This window comes from Brienomyrus brachyistius, chromosome 15 (assembly GCF_023856365.1).
Source record: "Brienomyrus brachyistius isolate T26 chromosome 15, BBRACH_0.4, whole genome shotgun sequence".
NCBI lineage: Eukaryota > Metazoa > Chordata > Actinopteri > Osteoglossiformes > Mormyridae > Brienomyrus > Brienomyrus brachyistius.
The window spans coordinates 324203-347173 of NC_064547.1; the positions used below are offsets into that span (position 1 = coordinate 324203).

At 53.1% G+C, this 22971-nt stretch overlaps 1 protein-coding gene across 1 annotated transcript; it reads right to left on the reverse strand.

Annotated features, from left to right (window-relative positions):
• Nucleotides 1-22: 22 nt before the first annotated feature.
• plppr3b (phospholipid phosphatase related 3b) lies at nt 23-22568 on the reverse strand. Its single transcript, XM_048976071.1, has 8 exons — nt 21432-22568; nt 19408-19511; nt 18991-19176; nt 16566-16695; nt 15370-15565; nt 15050-15107; nt 14568-14741; nt 23-2350 (listed from the first exon to the last, which is right to left on the reverse strand). Exons 2-8 carry the CDS (start codon nt 19486-19488, stop codon nt 1070-1072), a joined length of 2106 nt encoding a protein of 701 aa, XP_048832028.1. The 5' UTR covers nt 19489-19511; nt 21432-22568; the 3' UTR covers nt 23-1069.
• Between the last annotated feature and the right edge of the window lie 403 nt (nt 22569-22971).

Below are 22971 nucleotides of genomic sequence, written 5' to 3' on the forward strand. Positions count from 1 at the left end.
TTTAGTCAAGGGGAGACAAAACTTTCTTTGTCTGACTGCATCATTTTGAAATGTTTTTTTTTTCCTTTTTTACAGACAGACGTCCGAATTTCACAACCAATACATAACATGCAGGAGTTTGACCTCAGGCTTGGAAATGTCCTGTAAATACAGAAAAAGCAGGCTTCACATGTGAATACAAATGAAAGTCAAAAACTAAAACGTCTCTCAATAACCGAAAGACAACAGTCTTCAGGGAGCCTATTGCTTTGACCAAAGTAATTCAAGCTGAAAATCTTCCACTTACTAAACAGCTGTAATTTTCACCTTCATTACTTCCGCTTTTTAAGTTTTGTTTTTTTGTATGTCTGTTTCATTCCATGTTGTCCCAAAACAAACAGCACTGATTAGTTACACTGAAGATAGAAATGTTCCCTCCTTCCAGGTATTCTGATATCCATATATATTTTACACAAAGCCAGTTTTGTCCAGTATTGGTTCAGTTGGATAGTTTCAAAAAGCACCAGTAAAACAGACTGGTCACGTTTTCCTGGGTTTGCAGCCAAATCTTGGTGCTTCCTTAAGAATGTGGATCCAATGAGGCTGTGTACGACACACATGAAAGTGCACATGCGCATACGTACACACACACAGACACGCAGCCATACACACACACACACACACAAAGACAGACGCACATACACACAGACAGTCACACATGGAAACAGACACAGATACACGCACGCATACATACAGGACAGCGGAGTGTTTACAAACAAAACACTGTCATTAGGAAACACCCTGCCTTACATGTGCTATGAATAAACAAAAATAACCAAATATTCTGTATGTGATGGCACAGCGGAGTAAGCGCTGCAGCATATGAAGTGAGTCTTCTGCTTTTTGGTAATGCTGTCTGTGTAAGTCTCCACATTCAGGGCCTCTGTAATGGAGAAATGTCAGGTGTTTGCTTGAGGAAAAGCTTTGACATACGCGTCTTGGTTTGACTTCATCATCTGTCCAAAGGACGAAATTGAGAGCAGATACATACAATTTCCTTTCAAGCCAATTGGTTACTCTAGTCAGGCTGCTAGTTATGGTCTTTAAACCGTCGGCTGGCATGCAGTTTTTTGTAGAAAGGGTCTTGCTCAGTCTGCCCCTGACCACCATCTCGCTCTGGGGCAGAGAGGTGGGCCTTGTGGCGTAGGGTGGAGTCGCGACCTCGGGCATCCAGTGGGAGTTCAGGGTGGGGGGCCGGCAGGGGCTCCTGGTCGGCCTCACCGATGGACGAGCCTGGAGACAGGCTCTTGGAGGGGCGGTAGCTGCGGGCGCAATCCCGGCCGAGGTCATTGAGCTCGTAGGATTCTGCTGCACTGCCATTGGTGGTACCCTTCCACTCCCAGGGGCCGCCATTACCTGAGGACATGTGGACCACAGGGTGATGGGGTGCATGGGCATCCACGGTGACAATGCTTGAGCTGTCACGCTCGGAGGGAGGCCGGTACAGGGGCGAGTCAGTACTGGCGGTGGAGGAAGTGCAGGAGGAGGATGTCTCTGAGGATTTGGGTGTAACTGTGATGGGGCCATGCTGCTTGGACATGGCAATGACCTGCATGATACGGGGCTGGTTGGGGGGGCGCACTGGCCCTGTCGCTGTAATGCCGCTCTTCTCGGCAATGGACAGCCACTTCGCCCGAGTGCTCGCACTCTTGGGTGACACTGGCGGGGGACCCGTGGACTCTTCTGGAATGTGTACCAGCTGCGGAGCTCCCGGGCGGGCCGGCATCACCACCCTGGTGCCCCCTGCAGTCCCGCGACCAGCCTGCACGCTGGGGTACAGCGCGGAGGGCATCGTCAGCTCTTCGTCACCGCAGTTCTCCCCGTCATCGGAGGCTTCTTCCTCGCTGCCATCCTGCTCCTCCTCCCCCCGCAGGCCTCCCCGTAGTTCTATTGACTTCTGCTTCCACTCAGACACCAACTGCTTGGAGCGCAGTGAGTCCAGTGGCACGTGCACGCTGGTGTGGCGCCGTGCCAGCTCCTCAACGCCGGCGTTGTTGGTGCGAGGCAGCGTGTTGCTAAAAGTCACCATGGTCTCCTTGCCCATGGGGCTGCGGGGGGCCAGAAGTTCCACATCAACACTTGCCCGCTTCAGGCTGCCCAGAGATGCCTTCTCACGTTGCACCTGTCGGTTCAGGCCATCCAGTCTTTGAGAGGCCGATAGTTCATCATTGCTCTCTGATGTGGGGCCCTTGTGGTACACCGAATCGTGGCCTCGTTGCGTCAGGGCCCGCAGCGCGTCCTTCCGGGGGGCCGGGAGTGGCCGGGGCACCACGTCCTCTGAGGATCTGAAGTTGGCCACAGCATGGAAGGCCTGCAGACAAGGAAGAGCACCTCAGAGAGTGCCAATTCAAAAAGCAATAAACGAATTAAAAAAAAAAAAAAAAACATAATAATGGATGGATGGAATGACTCAAACTGTGATGTGTTCAGAAGAACAGATAAAATAAGACCAGGATACCGTGACAAGAAATTAAGTATAAAATACTAGGACAGCACGGTATTATTTTGTTACAACAAAGATTGAGGTGTTTATAAAGCAAAAAAAGGAGTTCAACATAAATTTCTCACAAACCCATTTAGGTGTGCTTAAAACAGCAAGAATGAAAATGGTCTTGGAGAAGGCATGCAGCGCTCATGCAAAAGCACCAGAGGTAAACTTTTGACTGATTTTTAAACATATACTCCTGATGTAAGAATTGCATGCACATAACATGCAATGTTTGTATTAATACTGCACATCAGCCCTATAACATACTATAGGCATTTTTTGAATTCAGTACGAAATACCTTGCCTCGCATTGTGGTGTCATTCAGGGCTGATAGCTTTCCATTGTCATAAAAACTGGTAACACCTTGAAGAACCACACTTTTGATACTTTCTTGAAGTACCAAAAGTATAGCATCTTTTGTGGCGGAAAAGTGCCCTAGTACACACTGAACCACACTGCTCTTCTGATGGCAGCATATTTATATAATCCACATATTTCCCCAGCCTACGCAAGGTCGCTGGCTCACTGGAATATCTCGGAATATCGGCTTATTCTGTCTCCTGACTCCCTTCAGGATTGAGAGGTGGTAGGAGAGGATAATATCCTAAACCTGTCTCCGTGTCATAAAAAAAAAAAAAAAACAGGGAGGGGCCAAGCGCGTTCCCAAAGGGGCCCAGCATTTCCCTAAAGGGTTCGAGCATTTCCATGAAGGGGCCCAGCATTTCCCTAAAGGGTCCGAGCGCGTCCCCAAAGGGGCCGAGCATTTCCCCAAAGGGGCCGAGCATTTCCCCAAAGGGGCCGAGCGTGTCCCCAAAGGGGCTGAGCATTTCCCCAAAGGAGCCGAGCATTTCCATGAAGGGGCCGAGCATTTCTCCAAAGGGGCCGAGCGCGTCCCCAAAGGGGCCGAGCATTTCCCCAAAGGGGCCGAGCATTTCCCCAAAGGGGCCGAGCATTTCCCCAAAGGGGCCCAGCATTTCCCCAAAGGGGCCCAGCATTTCCCCAAAGGGGCCGAGCATGTCCTTAAAGGGGCCGAGCATTTCCCCAAAGGGGCCCAGCATTTCCCCAAAGGGGCCCAGCATTTCCCCAAAGGGGCCCAGCATTTCCCCAAAGGGGCCAAGCGCGTCCCTAAAGGGGCCCAGCATTTCCCCAAAGGGGCCCAGCATTTCCTTAAAGGGGCCGAGCATGTCCTTAAAGGGGCCGAGCATGTCCTTAAAGGGGCCGAGCACGACACTAAAGGGGCCAAGCATTTCCCCAAAAGGGCCGAGCATTTCCCCAAAGGGGCCGAGCATTTCCCCAAAGCGGCCCAGCATTTCCCCAAAGGGGCCCAGCATTTCCCCAAAGGGGCCCAGCATTTCCTTAAAGGGGCCGAGCATGTCCTTAAAGGGGCCGAGCACGACACTAAAGGGGCCAAGCATTTCCCCAAAGGGGCCGAGCATTTCCCCAAAGGGGCCGAGCATTTCCCCAAAGGGGCCCAGCATTTCCCCAAAGTGACCCAGCATTTCCCCAAAGGAGCCGAGCGCGTCCCCAAAGGGGCCGAGCATTTCCCCAAAGGGGCCGAGCATTTCCCCAAAGGGGCCGAGCGCGTCCTTAAAGGGGCCGAGCGCGACACTAAAGGGGCCCAGCATTTCCCCAAAGGGGCCGAGCATTTCCCCAAAGTGACCCAGCATTTCCCCAAAGGGGCCCAGCATTTCCCCAAAGGGGCCGAGCATGTCCTTAAAGGGGCCGAGCGCGACACTAAAGGGGCCAAGCATTTCCCCAAAGGGGCCGAGCATTTCCCCAAAGTGACCCAGCATTTCCCCAAAGGGGCCGAGCATGTCCTTAAAGGGGCCGAGCGCGACACTAAAGGGGCCAAGCATTTCCCCAAAGGGGCCGAGCATTTCCCCAAAGTGACCCAGCATTTCCCCAAAGTGACCCAGCATTTCCCCAAAGGGGCCCAGCATTTCCCCAAAGGGGCCCAGCATTTCCCCAAAGTGACCCAGCATTTCCCCAAAGGGGCCGAGCGCGTCCCTAAAGGGGCCCAGCATTTCCCCAAAGGGGCCCAGCATTTCCCCAAAGGGGCCCAGCGCGTCCCTAAAGGGGCCCAGCATTTCCCCAAAGGGGCCGAGTATTTCCCCAAAGGGGCCGAGCATTTCCCCAAAGTGACCCAGCATTTCCCCAAAGGGGCCGAGCATTTCCCCAAAGGGGCCGAGCATTTCCCCAAAGGGGCCGAGCATGTCCTTAAAGGGGCCGAGCGCGACACTAAAGGGGCCCAGCATTTCCCTAAAGGGTCCGAGCGCGTCCCCAAAGGGGCCAAGCATTTCCCCAAAGGGGCCGAGCATTTCCCCAAAGGGGCCGAGCGCGTCCCCAAAGGGGCTGAGCATTTCCCCAAAGGAGCCGAGCATTTCCATGAAGGGGCCGAGCATTTCTCCAAAGGGGCCGAGCGCGTCAACAAAGGGGCTGAGCATTTCCCTAAAGGGGCCCAGCATTTCCCCAAAGGGGCCCAGCATTTCCCCAAAGGGGCCCAGCATTTCCCCAAAGGGGCCGAGCATGTCCTTAAAGGGGCCGAGCATTTCCCCAAAGGGGCCCAGCATTTCCCCAAAGGGGCCCAGCATTTCCCCAAAGGGGCCGAGCGCGTCCCTAAAGGGGCCCAGCATTTCCCCAAAGGGGCCCAGCATTTCCTTAAAGGGGCCGAGCATGTCCTTAAAGGGGCCGAGCACGACACTAAAGGGGCCAAACATTTCCCCAAAGGGGCCGAGCATTTCCCCAAAGAGGCCGAGCATTTCCCCAAAGCGGCCCAGCATTTCCCCAAAGGGGCCCAGCATTTCCTTAAAGGGGCCGAGCATGTCCTTAAAGGGGCCGAGCACGACACTAAAGGGGCCAAGCATTTCCCCAAAGGGGCCGAGCATTTCCCCAAAGGGGCCCAGCATTTCCCCAAAGGGGCCCAGCATTTCCCCAAAGGGGCCGAGCATTTCCCCAAAGGGGCCCAGCATTTCCCCAAAGTGACCCAGCATTTCCCCAAAGGAGCCGAGCGCGTCCCCAAAGGGGCCGAGCATTTCCCCAAAGGGGCCGAGCATTTCCCCAAAGGGGCCGAGCGCGTCCCCAAAGGGGCCGAGCATTTCCCCAAAGGGGCCGAGCATTTCCCCAAAGGGTCCGAGCGCGTCCTTAAAGGGGCCGAGCGCGACACTAAAGGGGCCCAGCATTTCCCCAAAGGGGCTGAGCATTTCCCCAAAGTGACCCAGCATTTCCCCAAAGGGGCCCAGCATTTCCCCAAAGGGGCCGAGCATGTCCTTAAAGGGGCCGAGCGCGACACTAAAGGGGCCAAGCATTTCCCCAAAGGGGCCGAGCATTTCCCCAAAGTGACCCAGCATTTCCCCAAAGGGGCCGAGCATGTCCTTAAAGGGGCCGAGCACGACACTAAAGGGGCCAAGCATTTCCCCAAAGGGGCCGAGCATTTCCCCAAAGTGACCCAGCATTTCCCCAAAGTGACCCAGCATTTCCCCAAAGGGGCCCAGCATTTCCCCAAAGGGGCCCAGCATTTCCCCAAAGGGGCCCAGCATTTCCCCAAAGTGACCCAGCATTTCCCCAAAGGGGCCGAGCGCGTCCCTAAAGGGGCCCAGCATTTCCCCAAAGGGGCCCAGCATTTCCCCAAAGGGGCCCAGCACGTCCCTAAAGGGGCCCAGCATTTCCCCAAAGGGGCCGAGCATTTCCCCAAAGGGGCCGAGCATTTCCCCAAAGTGACCAAGCATTTCCCCAAAGGGGCCGAGCATTTCCCCAAAGGGGCCGAGCATTTCCCCAAAGGGGCCGAGCATGTCCTTAAAGGGGCCGAGCGCGACACTAAAGGGGCCCAGCATTTCCCTAAAGGGTCCGAGCGCGTCCCCAAAGGGGCCGAGCATTTCCCCAAAGGGGCCGAGCATTTCCCCAAAGGGGCCGAGCGCGTCCCCAAAGGGGCTGAGCATTTCCCCAAAGGAGCCGAGCATTTCCATGAAGGGGCCGAGCATTTCCCCAAAGGGGCCGAGCATTTCCCCAAAGGGGCCCAGCATTTCCCCAAAGGGGCCCAGCATTTCCCCAAAGGGGCCCAGCATGTCCTTAAAGGGGCCGAGCATTTCCCCAAAGGGGCCCAGCATTTCCCCAAAGGGGCCCAGCATTTCCCCAAAGGGGCCGAGCGCGTCCCTAAAGGGGCCCAGCATTTCCCCAAAAAGGCCCAGCATTTCCTTAAAGGGGCCGAGCATGTCCTTAAAGGGGCCGAGCACGACACTAAAGGGGCCAAGCATTTCCCCAAAGGGGGCCGAGCATTTCCCCAAAGAGGCCGAGCATTTCCCCAAAGCGGCCCAGCATTTCCCCAAAGGGGCCCAGCATTTCCTTAAAGGGGCCGAGCATGTCCTTAAAGGGGCCGAGCACGACACTAAAGGGGCCAACCATTTCCCCAAAGGGGCCGAGCATTTCCCCAAAGGGGCCCAGCATTTCCCCAAAGGGGCCCAGCATTTCCCCAAAGTGACCCAGCATTTCCCCAAAGGAGCCGAGCATTTCCCCAAAGGGTCCGAGCGCGTCCTTAAAGGGGCCGAGCGCGACACTAAAGGGGCCCAGCATTTCCCCAAAGGGGCCGAGCATTTCCCCAAAGTGACCCAGCATTTCCCCAAAGGGGCCCAGCATTTCCCCAAAGGGGCCGAGCATGTCCTTAAAGGGGTCGAGCGCGACACTAAAGGGGCCAAGCATTTCCCCAAAGGGGCCGAGCATTTCCCCAAAGTGACCCAGCATTTCCCCAAAGGGGTCGAGCATGTCCTTAAAGGGGCCGAGCGCGACACTAAAGGGGCCAAGCATTTCCCCAAAGGGGCCGAGCATTTCCCCAAAGTGACCCAGCATTTCCCCAAAGTGACCCAGCATTTCCCCAAAGTGACCCAGCATTTCCCCAAAGGGGCCCAGCATTTCCCCAAAGTGACCCAGCATTTCCCTAAAAGGGCCCAGCATTTCCCCAAAGGGGCCGAGCATTTCCCCAAAGGGGCCGAGCATTTCCCCAAAGGGGCCCAGCATTTCCCCAAACGGGCCCAGCGCGTCCCTAAAGGGGCCCAGCATTTCCCCAAAGGGGCCGAGCATTTCCCCAAAGGGGCCCAGCATTTCCCCAAAGGGGCCGAGCATTTCCCCAAACGGGCCCAGCGCGTCCCCAAAGGGGCCCAGCATTTCCCCAAAGGGGCCCAGCATTTCCCCAAAGGGGCCCAGCATTTCCCCAAAGGGGCCGAGCATGTCCTTAAAGGGGCCGAGCACGACACTAAAGGGGCCAAGCATTTCCCCAAAGGGGCCGAGCATTTCCCCAAAGGGGCCGAGCATTTCCCCAAAGCGGCCCAGCATTTCCCCAAAGGGGCCCAGCATTTCCTTAAAGGGGCCGAGCATGTCCTTAAAGGGGCCGAGCACGACACTAAAGGGGCCAAGCATTTCCCCAAAGGGGCCGAGCATTTCCCCAAAGGGGCCCAGCATTTCCCCAAAGGGGCCCAGCATTTCCCCAAAGGGGCCGAGCATTTCCCCAAAGGGGCCCAGCATTTCCCCAAAGTGACCCAGCATTTCCCCAAAGGAGCCGAGCGCGTCCCCAAAGGGGCCGAGCATTTCCCCAAAGGGGCCGAGCATTTCCCCAAAGGGGCCGAGCACGACACTAAAGGGGCCGAGCATTTCCCCAAAGGGGCCGAGCATTTCCCCAAAGGGGCCCAGCATTTCCCCAAAGGGGCCGAGCATTTCCCCAAAGGGGCCCAGCATTTCCCCAAAGTGACCCAGCATTTCCCCAAAGGAGCCGAGCGCGTCCCCAAAGGGGCCGAGCATTTCCCCAAAGGGGCCGAGCGCGTCCCCAAAGGGGCTGAGCATTTCCCCAAAGGGGCCGAGCATTTCCCCAAAGGGGCCGAGCGCGTCCTTAAAGGGGCCGAGCGCGACACTAAAGGGGCCCAGCATTTCCCCAAAGGGGCCGAGCATTTCCCCAAAGTGACCCAGCATTTCCCCAAAGGGGCCCAGCATTTCCCCAAAGGGGCCGAGCATGTCCTTAAAGGGGCCGAGCGCGACACTAAAGGGGCCAAGCATTTCCCCAAAGGGGCCGAGCATTTCCCCAAAGTGACCCAGCATTTCCCCAAAGTGACCCAGCATTTCCCCAAAGGGGCCCAGCATTTCCCCAAAGTGACCCAGCATTTCCCCAAAGTGACCCAGCATTTCCCTAAAGGAGCCCAGCATTTCCCCAAAGGGGCCGAGCATTTCCCCAAAGGGGCCCAGCATTTCCCCAAACGGGCCCAGCGCGTCCCTAAAGGGGCCCAGCATTTCCCCAAAGGGGCCGAGCATTTCCCCAAAGGGGCCCAGCATTTCCCCAAAGGGGCCGAGCATTTCCCCAAACGGGCCCAGCGCGTCCCTAAAGGGGCCCAGCATTTCCCCAAAGGGGCCCAGCATTTCCCTAAAGGGGCCCAGCATTTCCCCAAAGGGGCCCAGCATTTCCCCAAAGGGGCCGAGCATGTCCTTAAAGGGGCCAAGCATTTCCCCAAACGGGCCCAGCGCGTCCCTAAAGGGGCCCAGCATTTCCCCAAAGGGGCCCAGCATTTCCCCAAAGGGGCCCAGCATTTCCCCAAAGGGGCCGAGCATGTCCTTAAAGGGGCCGAGCATGTCCTTAAAGGGGCCGAGCGCGACACTAAAGGGGCCAAGCATTTCCCCAAAGGGGCCCAGCATTTCCCCAAAGGGGCCCAGCATTTCCCCAAAGGGGCCGAGCGCGTCCCTAAAGGGGCCCAGCATTTCCACAAAGGGGCCCAGCATTTCCCCAAAGGGGCCCAGCGCGTCCCTAAAGGGGCCCAGCATTTCCCCAAAGGGGCCGAGCATTTCCCCAAAGGGGCCGAGCATTTCCCCAAACGGGCCCAGCGCGTCCCCAAAGGGGCCCAGCATTTCCCCAAAGGGGCCCAGCATTTCCCCAAAGGGGCCCAGCATTTCCCCAAAGGGGCCGAGCATGTCCTTAAAGGGGCCGAGCACGACACTAAAGGGGCCAAGCATTTCCCCAAAGGGGCCGAGCATTTCCCCAAAGGGGCCGAGCATTTCCCCAAAGGGGCCGAGCATGTCCTTAAAGGGGCCGAGCGCGACACTAAAGGGGCCCAGCATTTCCCTAAAGGGTCCGAGCGCGTCCCCAAAGGGGCTGAGCATTTCCCCAAAGGAGCCGAGCATTTCCATGAAGGGGCCGAGCATTTCCCCAAAGGGGCCGAGCATTTCCCCAAAGGGGCCGAGCATTTCCCCAAAGGGGCCGAGCATTTCCCCAAAGGGGCCCAGCATTTCCTTAAAGGGGCCGAGCATGTCCTTAAAGGGGCCGAGCATGACACTAAAGGGGCCAAGCATTTCCCCAAAGGGGCCGAGCATTTCCCCAAAGGGGCCGAGCATTTCCCCAAAGCGGCCCAGCATTTCCCCAAAGGGGCCCAGCATTTCCTTAAAGGGGCCGAGCATGTCCTTAAAGGGGCCGAGCACGACACTAAAGGGGCCAAGCATTTCCCCAAAGGGGCCGAGCATTTCCCCAAAGGGGCCGAGCATTTCCCCAAAGCGGCCCAGCATTTCCCCAAAGGGGCCCAGCATTTCCTTAAAGGGGCCGAGCATGTCCTTAAAGGGGCCGAGCACGACACTAAAGGGGCCGAGCATTTCCCCAAAGGGGCCGAGCATTTCCCCAAAGGGGCCCAGCATTTCCCCAAAGGGGCCGAGCATTTCCCCAAAGGGGCCCAGCATTTCCCCAAAGTGACCCAGCATTTCCCCAAAGGAGCCGAGCGCGTCCCCAAAGGGGCCGAGCATTTCCCCAAAGGGGCCGAGCGCGTCCCCAAAGGGGCTGAGCATTTCCCCAAAGGGGCCGAGCATTTCCCCAAAGGGGCCGAGCGCGTCCTTAAAGGGGCCGAGCGCGACACTAAAGGGGCCCAGCATTTCCCCAAAGGGGCCGAGCATTTCCCCAAAGTGACCCAGCATTTCCCCAAAGGGGCCCAGCATTTCCCCAAAGGGGCCGAGCATGTCCTTAAAGGGGCCGAGCGCGACACTAAAGGGGCCAAGCATTTCCCCAAAGGGGCCGAGCATTTCCCCAAAGTGACCCAGCATTTCCCCAAAGTGACCCAGCATTTCCCCAAAGGGGCCCAGCATTTCCCCAAAGTGACCCAGCATTTCCCCAAAGTGACCCAGCATTTCCCTAAAGGGGCCCAGCATTTCCCCAAAGGGGCCGAGCATTTCCCCAAAGGGGCCGAGCATTTCCCCAAAGGGGCCCAGCATTTCCCCAAACGGGCCCAGCGCGTCCCTAAAGGGGCCCAGCATTTCCCCAAAGGGGCCGAGCATTTCCCCAAAGGGGCCCAGCATTTCCCCAAAGGGGCCGAGCATTTCCCCAAACGGGCCCAGCGCGTCCCTAAAGGGGCCCAGCATTTCCCCAAAGGGGCCCAGCATTTCCCTAAAGGGGCCCAGCATTTCCCCAAAGGGGCCCAGCATTTCCCCAAAGGGGCCCAGCATTTCCCCAAAGGGGCCGAGCATGTCCTTAAAGGGGCCAAGCATTTCCCCAAACGGGCCCAGCGCGTCCCTAAAGGGGCCCAGCATTTCCCCAAAGGGGCCCAGCATTTCCCCAAAGGGGCCCAGCATTTCCCCAAAGGGGCCGAGCATGTCCTTAAAGGGGCCGAGCATGTCCTTAAAGGGGCCGAGCGCGACACTAAAGGGGCCAAGCATTTCCCCAAAGGGGCCGAGCATTTCCCCAAAGTGACCCAGCATTTCCCCAAAGTGACCCAGCATTTCCCCAAAGGGGCCCAGCATTTCCCCAAAGGGGCCCAGCATTTCCCCAAAGGGGCCGAGCGCGTCCCTAAAGGGGCCCAGCATTTCCCCAAAGGGGCCCAGCATTTCCCCAAAGGGGCCCAGCGCGTCCCTAAAGGGGCCCAGCATTTCCCCAAAGGGGCCGAGCATTTCCCCAAAGGGGCCGAGCATTTCCCCAAAGTGACCCAGCATTTCCCCAAAGGGGCCGAGCATTTCCCCAAAGGGGCCCAGCATTTCCCCAAAGGGGCCCAGCATTTCCCCAAAGGGGCCGAGCATTTCCCCAAAGGGGCCCAGCATTTCCCCAAAGGGGCCCAGCATTTCCCCAAAGGGGCCGAGCATTTCCCCAAAGGGGCCGAGCGCGTCCCCAAAGGGGCTGAGCATTTCCCCAAAGGGGCCGAGCATTTCCCCAAAGGGGCCGAGCGCGTCCTTAAAGGGGCCGAGCGCGACACTAAAGGGGCCCAGCATTTCCCCAAAGGGGCCGAGCATTTCCCCAAAGTGACCCAGCATTTCCCCAAAGGGGCCCAGCATTTCCCCAAAGGGGCCGAGCATGTCCTTAAAGGGGCCGAGCGCGACACTAAAGGGGCCAAGCATTTCCCCAAAGGGGCCGATCATTTCCCCAAAGTGACCCAGCATTTCCCCAAAGGGGCCGAGCATGTCCTTAAAGGGGCCGAGCGCGACACTAAAGGGGCCAAGCATTTCCCCAAAGGGGCCGAGCATTTCCCCAAAGTGACCCAGCATTTCCCCAAAGTGACCCAGCATTTCCCCAAAGGGGCCCAGCATTTCCCCAAAGGGGCCCAGCATTTCCCCAAAGTGACCCAGCATTTCCCCAAAGGGGCCGAGCGCGTCCCTAAAGGGGCCCAGCATTTCCCCAAAGGGGCCCAGCATTTCCCCAAAGGGGCCCAGCGCGTCCCTAAAGGGGCCCAGCATTTCCCCAAAGGGGCCGAGCATTTCCCCAAAGGGGCCGAGCATTTCCCCAAAGTGACCCAGCATTTCCCCAAAGGGGCCGAGCATTTCCCCAAAGGGGCCCAGCATTTCCCCAAAGGGGCCCAGCATTTCCCCAAAGGGGCCGAGCATTTCCCCAAAGGGGCCCAGCATTTCCCCAAAGGGGCCCAGCATTTCCCCAAAGGGGCCGAGCATTTCCCCAAAGGGGCCGAGCGCGTCCCCAAAGGGGCTGAGCATTTCCCCAAAGGGGCCGAGCATTTCCCCAAAGGGGCCGAGCATTTCCCCAAAGGGGCCGAGCGCGTCCTTAAAGGGGCCGAGCGCGACACTAAAGGGGCCCAGCATTTCCCCAAAGGGGCCGAGCATTTCCCCAAAGTGACCCAGCATTTCCCCAAAGGGGCCCAGCATTTCCCCAAAGGGGCCGAGCATGTCCTTAAAGGGGCCGAGCGCGACACTAAAGGGGCCAAGCATTTCCCCAAAGGGGCCGAGCATTTCCCCAAAGTGACCCAGCATTTCCCCAAAGGGGCCGAGCATGTCCTTAAAGGGGCCGAGCGCGACACTAAAGGGGCCAAGCATTTCCCCAAAGGGGCCGAGCATTTCCCCAAAGTGACCCAGCATTTCCCCAAAGTGACCCAGCATTTCCCCAAAGTGACCCAGCATTTCCCCAAAGGGGCCCAGCATTTCCCCAAAGTGACCCAGCATTTCCCCAAAGTGACCCAGCATTTCCCTAAAGGGGCCCAGCATTTCCCCAAAGGGGCCGAGCATTTCCCCAAAGGGGCCGAGCATTTCCCCAAAGGGGCCCAGCATTTCCCCAAACGGGCCCAGCGCGTCCCTAAAGGGGCCCAGCATTTCCCCAAAGGGGCCGAGCATTTCCCCAAAGGGGCCCAGCATTTCCCCAAAGGGGCCGAGCATTTCCCCAAACGGGCCCAGCGCGTCCCTAAAGGGGCCCAGCATTTCCCCAAAGGGGCCCAGCATTTCCCTAAAGGGGCCCAGCATTTCCCCAAAGGGGCCCAGCATTTCCCCAAAGGGGCCGAGCATGTCCTTAAAGGGGCCAAGCATTTCCCCAAACGGGCCCAGCGCGTCCCTAAAGGGGCCCAGCATTTCCCCAAAGGGGCCCAGCATTTCCCCAAAGGGGCCCAGCATTTCCCCAAAGGGGCCCAGCATTTCCCCAAAGGGGCCGAGCATGTCCTTAAAGGGGCCGAGCATGTCCTTAAAGGGGCCGAGCGCGACACTAAAGGGGCCAAGCATTTCCCAAAAGGGGCCCAGCATTTCCCCAAAGGGGCCGAGCATTTCCCCAAAGGGGCCGAGCGCGTCCCTAAAGGGGCCCAGCATTTCCCCAAAGGGGCCCAGCATTTCCCCAAAGGGGCCCAGCGCGTCCCTAAAGGGGCCCAGCATTTCCCCAAAGGGGCCGAGCATTTCCCCAAAGGGGCCGAGCATTTCCCCAAAGTGACCCAGCATTTCCCCAAAGGGGCCGAGCATTTCCCCAAAGGGGCCGAGCATGTCCTTAAAGGGGCCGAGCATGTCCTTAAAGGGGCCGAGCGCGACACTAAAGGGGCCAAGCATTTCCCCAAAGTGACCCAGCATTTCCCCAAAGGGGCCAAGCGCGTCCCTAAAGGGGCCCAGCATTTCCCCAAAGGGGCCGAGCATTTCCCCAAAGGGGCCGAGCATGTCCTTAAAGGGGCCGAGCGCGACACTAAAGGGGCCAAGCATTTCCCCAAAGGGGCCGAGCGCGTCCCCAAAGTGACCCAGCATTTCCCCAAAGGGGCCAAGCGCGTCCCTAAAGGGGCCCAGCATTTCCCCAAAGGGGCCGAGCGCGTCCCTAAATGGGCCCAGCGTTTCCCCAAAGGGGCCCAGCGTTTCCCCAAAGGGGCCCAGCGTTTCCCCAAAGGGGCCCAGCGCGACACTAAAGGGGCCGAGCGCGACACTAAAGGGGCCCAGCGTTTCCCCAAAGGGGCCGAGCGCGACACTAAAGGGGCCCAGCGTTTCCCCAAAGGGGCCGAGCGTTTCCCCAAAGGGGCCCAGCGTTTCCCCAAAGGGGCCGAGCGCGACACTAAAGGGGCCGAGCATGTCTCTAAAGGGGCCGAACATTTCCCCAAAAGCATCCCCAGAAAGATGGATACCACCTTGAATATTGAATCATGCAGGTAATGTGGAAATAGACAGGGAGTTAAGCGAAAAAAAAACAAATTCAGCAAGACACGAGATGGAAAAAAAGGCAAATAATAATGGAAAAAAAAAAAGTCAAGCTGTTCGCAACCAAGATGTTGAGAACAAGGAACGACTGAGGATCACAAAAAAATGGAGCTTTCCAGAAAAGATTGGAGGACGTCCCCACACCCTCCTCCGCAGCATACTCACGAGGTAGGCAGCGATGCCAGCCCCGATGAGGAAGCCCGAGTAGACATCGATGGGATGGCTGCGGTACTGGGTGATCTGCGTGAGGCCGGTGAGGCCAGCTGCGATAGCAAAGGCGAACACCAGCACTGGCTTGAGCAACTTGGTGCTGTCCGAGATGGTGGAGTTGAAATACATCTGGAATGAGGCCAGAACAAATCAACAGGAATATCTGAGTGACCTTAATAGCCATTGCCCAATTTCCTATCATCGCTTTTCCAGTACAGTGCTAGTGTGAAGCTGGAACCTATCCCAGGAAACACAGGCCAAGAGGCTGGGGACATGCAGGATGAGATGCAAGTCCATCACAGGGCAGGGGCGACCCAGGAGGGGATGCCAGTCCAATCGCCAGGGCGATTTGTTTTCATGCTCTAACTATACAGATTTGCACTCATGGCCTCCTGGCCAGCATAGCTACAATGAAAGCTTCTGGCAGAAATACTTACAGATATATACACTGCAGCAAAAGAGGACAGTGTTGCATGCTGGGAAGGGAAAGTCTTCCTAAAATGAAACAGGAAATAAGAAAAGGGGCTTCAGTGAGACTAGAACAAATATCAGGAGGAGCAGAAGAATCAAAATCCATGCCAGCACATAAACAATGGGATGCACCATATTCGTGGTATAGAGGGAGGAAGCAGAATGGATTTAGGAGGAACCTCATCCCACAGTCTGAGAGAAACATAGGGTTTTAACACTTAAATGGCCCATTTTTGGTGTAATAAATCTGCACAAATTTATAATGAAACTGCTGTCGGGTAGTTACCTTGCAGAAAGGATAGCGTGCTGATCCGCCCCCGAGCAAATATCTCGGGTGATGTAGGGGTTTTTATCGCAGGACACTCCAGGCAGGGTGTAGTTGGGCTTACAGACAGTCAGGAAGAATGGGGCATGATATCCTGTGGCCAGCTGGATGACATCTGTCACCAGAGCTGTGGCACACAGCCCAAACACATGGACACCTTGGAAAGGGGAGGGAGTAGATCAGGCAACCTGCTTCACCCCAAATCAATCACCAGGTGAGTTATATGACATATCTCACAGAGGCAGTCCTCGATGTCAATAATACCATCCTGTCCCTTGGCTCACTAGTTATTACAGCTCACAGTTTTTCCTTACTATTCTTCTCCTGCAATCTGGTAGCCAGCATGCACTAACCCACGCATGAAAAATTATACTTAGTTTTGTACATTTAATTCTGAGTCATTCTGCACATACCGTATCTAGGGTCAGAAGGAGATACAAGTGTCTATTTTAGTCGTAGGGCTTGTCTTTGACAACACAGTCTTGTTAGGCTTCTTTTGTCAAACACTTGCAGGAATAAGGTATGTACTTTCAGTTCATACCCTTTTTTTGAGCTAATATCTGCATCAATTTCTGTGTCAGCTAAATCAAAAATGTAATCAGCCATCTTCTCTGCTTTCATTTGCTTTGAACTTTTCTGATTGCTTGAGTTTTTAAAAAATATTGTCCAATCACAAAGAAGGTTGCCCATTATGAATTTTTCCCATTTTGGTAATCTATCACATTTCCTACATGTTGCACGAGGATGGAAGAAAAAAAGAAAAAGGATGGAGAAAAAAAACATTAATGTGTGAGTAAGCAAGACGCCTCACAGCACACCATTCTATTTTAGTACAAATGGGAATGTGCCTTGACATTTTGAGGGAATTCATCTTTTAGCACACATGTCCACAAAGATCAGCAACAAAGCAAATGGCTTTGCACAGAGAGCCTGTAGTTGTATAATTAGCCATGTTCCTGCTTTGAGTATTGAATCATTGCTAAACAGTCTTCCGCAGGCACCATGTGAAGGACCCTCAATGATCACATGATCATAGCTGAGAATCCAGGGGTATCGAGGCTCATACTCTCCGGTGTTCATCTGCAGCTTGAGTGATAGAGGCGTGGGTAGGTTCAGATTGACATGTAGCTCAGGAGGGGGGAGGCAGGGAGACTCACCCACAAATCGGACAGTTCTGCGCAGGAATGAGTTGAAATTGCAGCCACCGGCATTGATGCTGCCTTCAGAACCTGGGCGCATCTTCATGCGAGACTGCATACAGTACACTAGCCCCTCCCCCATCATGATCTGAAGGAGAAACGGTATGCGTAGAGTCACCATGAGGATGGATTGGGGCTGGTCTAGGGAGGACTCTAGGGGCGGTTCTAGGAGTGCTCTAGGGGGTGCCCCAGGTGTTGTAGGAGATGGTCTAGGAAGCCCTCTTGAGGATGGTCTAGGGCAGGGTGGGAACCTTTTTAAAGCAAAGAGCCATTTTCTCCTAAACGTCTGACCCAAGATTTACAAAGAGCCACAATGGGTAAAGAAGGGGGATTGAGATACGATTTTTAATGTGATATGTGTATATATGCATTTAACATAAAAATAAAAGTTCAAGTATTTACAAAAACTATTATATAAAAACCATTTTGTGGGGGTGGGGGCATATCAGGTTTAAATCACTCGGACGTGTAGCAGCGCAAAGGTGACTAACAGTACAGCACTGATTAGCTCTGTAGCAATAGTCTTCACCCTCAATCCTTCCTTTCGTTTGGCCCTGTAGTCGTCTGCTCTTCCCTCTCCACTTCAGTACTGTAACTCTGCTGACTGAGCAGTGCAAAATGTCCTCACCACTCCGAACTCAGCTGGCTATAATATGTAAATCGGAGAAAATATAATAGTTTTTTACAAAGACCTGGAAAGGCGCGGTGACAATTTACTACAAAAAGTATATGAAAGAATTAGGAATCCCAATAAACACTGAAGCGTACATCCAATCTCAGGTGCTTAAGAAAATAAAAAAAAGAAAGATCTAAACAAAAAATTATATTAACCCATAAATAAATGATTTATCTTTACGGAAGTATTATCATAAAATGTGAATTCATCTTTCGTTATGAGAAGAGCCGCAGCCACGCGGCCAAAAAGCCGCACGTGACTTGCGAGCCGCAGGTTGCCGACCCCTGGTCTAGGGGCACTCTAGGGCAAAGATTCTTCACCCATGGGTTATGACCCAAATTTGGGTCACAGCAAGTTCTGAAAGCGATGTGAGGCAGAGTTGGAAATGTAAGCATTCTAAAACCAGCAAGCTTCTATGCTGATCCACAAACAGATTTTCCAGCCTCAATGCTAGAATTGGATTATAAACCAATAGGCCAATAAACGGGTCTTGGGTCTGCAAATGCTTAGTGCAAAACTACTGAACACTCAACCAATCCAAGAAGCCAAACCACAGATGCTTAATTTAAAATTCACTGGCGCATCCAATCATATTTGTGTAATAGGCATTGACTGGCGCAAATTGCAGGTGCACTGTGTGCTTGATCATAGCGTTAATATACGATATAATATAATATAACCTATACTTGATATAGGGTCGCCACTTAGCTGGCATGGTAAAGATTAGGTCGCGGTGCAAAAAAGGTTAAGAAACATCACTGCTCTTGGGGATAGTCTAGAAGGTGTTCCAGGGGATGGACTAGGGAGTCGTCCTGCTGTTGGTATAGGGGGTACTCTAAGGGATGGTCTAGGGGGCTCTCTATGGGATGGTCTATGGAGCCCTCCAGCAGATGGTCTAGGGCAGGGGTGCCCAACTCCAGTCCTGGGGGGCCGGAGTCCAGTGTAGCTTAGTTCTTTCCTTGTTCCACCATAAATGATTCAGCTCAATAGCTGTGTGGTAATTAGCACGAGGACCTGAATCAGGTATGTTAAATTAGGGGAAACCCAAAAATGTGCAGGGCCCTGGTCCTCCAGGACTGGAGTTGGGCACCCCTGGTTTAGGAGGTGCTCTAAGGGGTGGTCTGGAAAACACTCTAGATGATGGGCTAAGGGATGGTATAGCAGAGGGATTCCTAACCCCAAGTTTCACTGGGCCGTGGAACACTGCGGGTTTTGTGGACAGGTTGATTAATTTCCCCAAAAAAAAACTATATATTTAAAAAACTTTTAAGACCCCTCACATTCACGTTTTCCATCCATCCATCCATCTTCTGTACCGGAAGGGTCCTATACTCGTCCGTGACAGAATTCCCAACTGGGTCCTTGGGGACCCCCAGAGAGTCCATATTTTTGCTCCTTCCCAGCTCCCAGCCAATCAAAAACACTGACTGGGGCTCTCTGAGGACTGGGCTGGGAAACACTGCTCTAGGGGATACTTTAGGGAATGCTTTAGGGCAATGTTTCTGAACCAGGTCCTCAGGGGCTATTAGACAGTCCACATTTTTACTCCCTTCTAGTTCCGTGCCAGACAGTCCACATTTTTGCTACCGGGAGCTGGGAAGGAGAAAAAATGCGGACTGTCTGGGAGTCCTTGAAGACTGATTGGAGAAACACTGCTCTAGGGGGAACTCTAGGAGACACTCAGAAAGAAAACGACATGACACTCACGGAAGCAGCAGGTCCGGCAAAGGCCAGACTGAGGAGCATCAGCAGGGGGATAAGCTCGTCGCCGCTGTCAACGTATGGCATGCTCAATGAGCGGTCATGGCAGCGGAAACCCACTTGTGCTGGCTGCAGGACATCCGTCAACTCTAGGAAGTAGAGGGACACCATGGAGGAGGCCACGATGGGGAGCTATGAGAGAAGAGGTGAGAGAGCAGAGGTCACTGACCCTTGGAAAAGTAACCAACTGTGACCGGTATGACAAGGAGGTGACTGGTATCAGATTGGAGAATTTATATCCTAAGCAGAAAACTAAAACTTGACGGATCTCAAATGCTGCTGTCAGAGTGAAGCGTGTTTGTTTTCCTCTGTGTTTGTTTTGTTTAAAGGCTACCGCCATCTCAGAATTACATCTTTACGCACCTCCACGAAGTAGAAGCAGGGCAACAGTGTCAGGCTGTCTTTGGGTGGCTTCTTCTTAGGCTTCTCCTTTGAAGACATCATGATGTCGTCTGGCCAGGGCCAACCTGTGGAGACAGTTCAGATGCACTGAGCCTCCAAGGAACGCGAGAAAGCGTTGCTTTGGGCTCAGGGATGCAAAGGATGGCACATTACTGGCTTAAAATACAGATGGATGCCATCTGTAATGAGTCAAGGCTGGCCCAGGCCTTTCCAGGAGGCTCCCAGTGATTAGCTTCACTCTCACAGACGTAGCTTAGAGAAGCAACTTTACCAGCCTGCTTGCCTCCAAAAATAACAAATCTTACTTAACAGATGGCCAATAAAAACAACAAGCCTGGTGCCTTTTCTGCTGCAATAGAGCCCACGTGACCCTCGACTGTACAATAGAATCACCTTCCCAGTTCTATTTTCCAACATGGTGTGAAGAGATCACAGGAACACAGACATGGACACTGAAGAGAATTTAGAAATGGCCACCATCTAATTTCACCTCGTAATGATTTGAGATTATTCATCTGCTTTTAACTAAGAGTTAGTGGCTTCTTGGCTTCCATGCAGTCCTGAGCATCTTCCTCTTTGAAGTGATTACATGAGGGGCTTACGGCAGGTGGTGACACATCACCAAATATTTAATTGATGATAATATTCTTTGCTCATACAAGCTGAGCCTCAATTTTCTCCTGACAGCCGAAATCCAGCCAAGCTAAGATCAGCTTTCCCTCACTGTCCTAATTAGCTTTTCCTTTTCAAAAGTTACACAAGAAAGGTCACTGTAGCAGAGTCAACACTTTACCTCTGGCTCTGCTAATCTTTAAACCATGTGGATTAAATATATTAGTTTTATTAGCGTTTTAAACAGAGTCTGAGACAGCTGGCTCCAGCACTATAGCGGGTGAGGGAGAAACTCAAGATATTCAGTTTGAAGCATGAACAATATTAATTAGCTGGGCTAACATCTTAAGGTATTTCTTCTGTATTACTCAAAGACCTTGTTAAGTCCTCAAAGTCAGTGGACCTGGAAAGCACATGTGACTGAAATGTAGGTTCCAAATTGAGATGTTTTCTGTAGTTTCTCACATATGGATAGCTTCTCCATATAATACTGACCGAATCATCCATGGGCTAGTCAATAGATCATGTTCTTCTGACACCAACCTCTTGGTGGAAAATGTCCGGCTCAAAATTCCTAGGCACATTGCCTTGATTGATCATAATTTGCAAGATCTCTGAAAAATATTTACCGACAGTCCTGTCATAATTCATCAGGACCATGTATTTTCGGGGGTTTCTGCTGAATTTCAACTACAAGGCAGGTAGCTCGCAGTTTTAGTATGTGTGGCGATTGCCATTCTCATATCACACAATTGGCCGGACGAAGAAATAGTATTGGTAAAATGCGCATTGTAATAATAAAATAACGGAATCCAAAGTGTCACCGCATAACAACCCGGACAACCGGAATTCATATCGTTATAAATAACTATAGCCTAGGATCATAAGATATTGCAAATTGATAAATACCATTTCTGAGAGCCGGCAGTGCTATAACCTGAGATATTACAGTAACGGGCGTAATTAAAACAGCGTGTAAAACATAATGAAATATTTATCATCATCAAAATAGCGACATGAATGAATTTGGGATAGAACTCATGCACAACGATGTACCGTTTAGATTTCCCATCATCTCAGGGCTATTTTTTGCGATTTATGCATCTTTAATTTCATATATATTTGTCTCCCCTCCATTATCACCGCTGTTGCATGAAATTGCTATTAGTATAAGCTACGATCTATTGCTGTATTGGTAAAATAGACGTTAAAAAACAAAGAAACAAAAAGCAAAAGTAAGGTGGCTTTTAGTGGCATTTCAAATGCGGTGTATTTTAAACCGACTGCACCATTCTCGGTCAGCCTTCTGACACATTACATTCACCTGAAAAAAAGAGCTACAAAGCAGAAGTAGGAAACCATGCACAGCTCACCTTTGTCTTGTTCCTGGTCTTGAATTTTGCAAAGTGCCCAGGCTCTTCGCTTTCCCCTTTCCGTATTCAGGTTGTGTACGCTGCTTTATTTCTACCTGCACCTTAATCCATTTCACTCTTTTGCCCCCGATCGAGCAAGAAGATGCTCTTTTATTCAGGTTGCGCTGATATATAGTTAAGACCGATTACTGACAACACGATCCAAGCCTGCCTATTGTTAATTCAGACGAATATACCTTCGAGTATCCTAGGATCTTAGTCCCACAAACCGTGCCGCAGTGAATGAGAATCTGACAGTCTATTCAATATCATCCATCATCTTGATCATCTGTAGTTTAGACAGTAGCTGGCAAACGATATGAGGCATCACGTACTGGGAACACAAAGGCGGTGTGAGATGAAGGGTGAACGGAGGGGGATATGCAAGTGCGGGGGAGTAGTCATGAAGAGGAGTTAGAAAAAGGAGGATTCACCCTCATCCGGGCTCAGCCTCTCTTCAAAGTCTCTCACTCCTGGTTTCTTCCCGTCAAACGTCGACCGAGGGTTTCTAAAGATTACAAAAGCTCAAAATGAAGAAATAAAGACAAAGAACAGGGGACGAAAAAGGGGATGGGCGGGGTGTGGAGGAGCGAGGGGGCCGTCTTCGTCGATGAGCATTAAGGGTATGCTCTGGACATTTATATTAGAAACGCTGGGGCATATAGCGCTACCTACGTAGTTCAGTTTAAGCTTTCCAATGAAACGTTGCTGCATGCAAGGTGTAGCTTAATACATACACTAAATTTCGGTCATGTATATTAATGTAATATATATTATTGAATAACGATCCTTTTTCTTGCGGTTTTAATATGTGGATGACGCATATTACACACTGCGAGTCAGTAGCACGGCTGTCACACCTCGCAATCACGACAATTTAGAGACATAACAGAGCAAGTCCGTTTGTCTTCACACGATTACGTCTATGAAACCGGCGAGAGGTCAGGAACAAAAGACACGGCTGGCATGATGAAGAGCGTCCGTTATGCCGTTTACAGTTTGCGACATGTTGCGACTTCAATCTGAAAAATCGTCTAAAAATTACTTTGACCGCCGTCATCCCATATTCAGCAGCACCAGTAATCACTTGTGCAGTTTTCTGACTCCATTCAATTTTCAACCCCAGAGACTGAACTGAGGGGAGGAAATCCAAGCATTTCACTGAAAAAAGCAGCCCCATTCATGGACGAGGGGGTGGGGTGGCAAGGCACTGCTGACCTCTGGGAAAGCTCCCCGCAAATACGATTCTGGGGCTGCTGGGAAAACACCAGCGACCCAGTGAAGTTCACAGCCTCCTCCCCGCACCCCCACCTTTTTGGAAGTCTTTCATTGGAGCTCAGCCAGAGTCCTAAGGGTCCTTCACAGAGAGAAACTCTGAATGAGGAAAAAAGCAGTAATGCTGACAGGGTATTGTTCTCTCAGTGAGATATCATTGACAGGTTTTATTAATTGTGTAATTTGTCATCCAAATGGAGGGGACATGTGGGTGACAAATTACAAG

Excerpts from the sequence above, each read along its gene's own strand:
- plppr3b (XM_048976071.1), bottom strand. The coding sequence starts at position 19,488 with ATGATGTCTTCAAAGGAGAAGCCTAAGAAGAAGCCACCCAAAGACAGC. Across the intron at positions 16,696-18,990 it reads TTGCCGGACCTGCTGCTTCC|ATCATGATGGGGGAGGGGCT; the intron begins GTGAGTGTCATG and ends TTTCTCCTTCAG. Across the intron at positions 15,566-16,565 it reads CAGAACTGTCCGATTTGTGG|GTGTCCATGTGTTTGGGCTG; the intron begins GTGAGTCTCCCT and ends CCCCTTTCCAAG.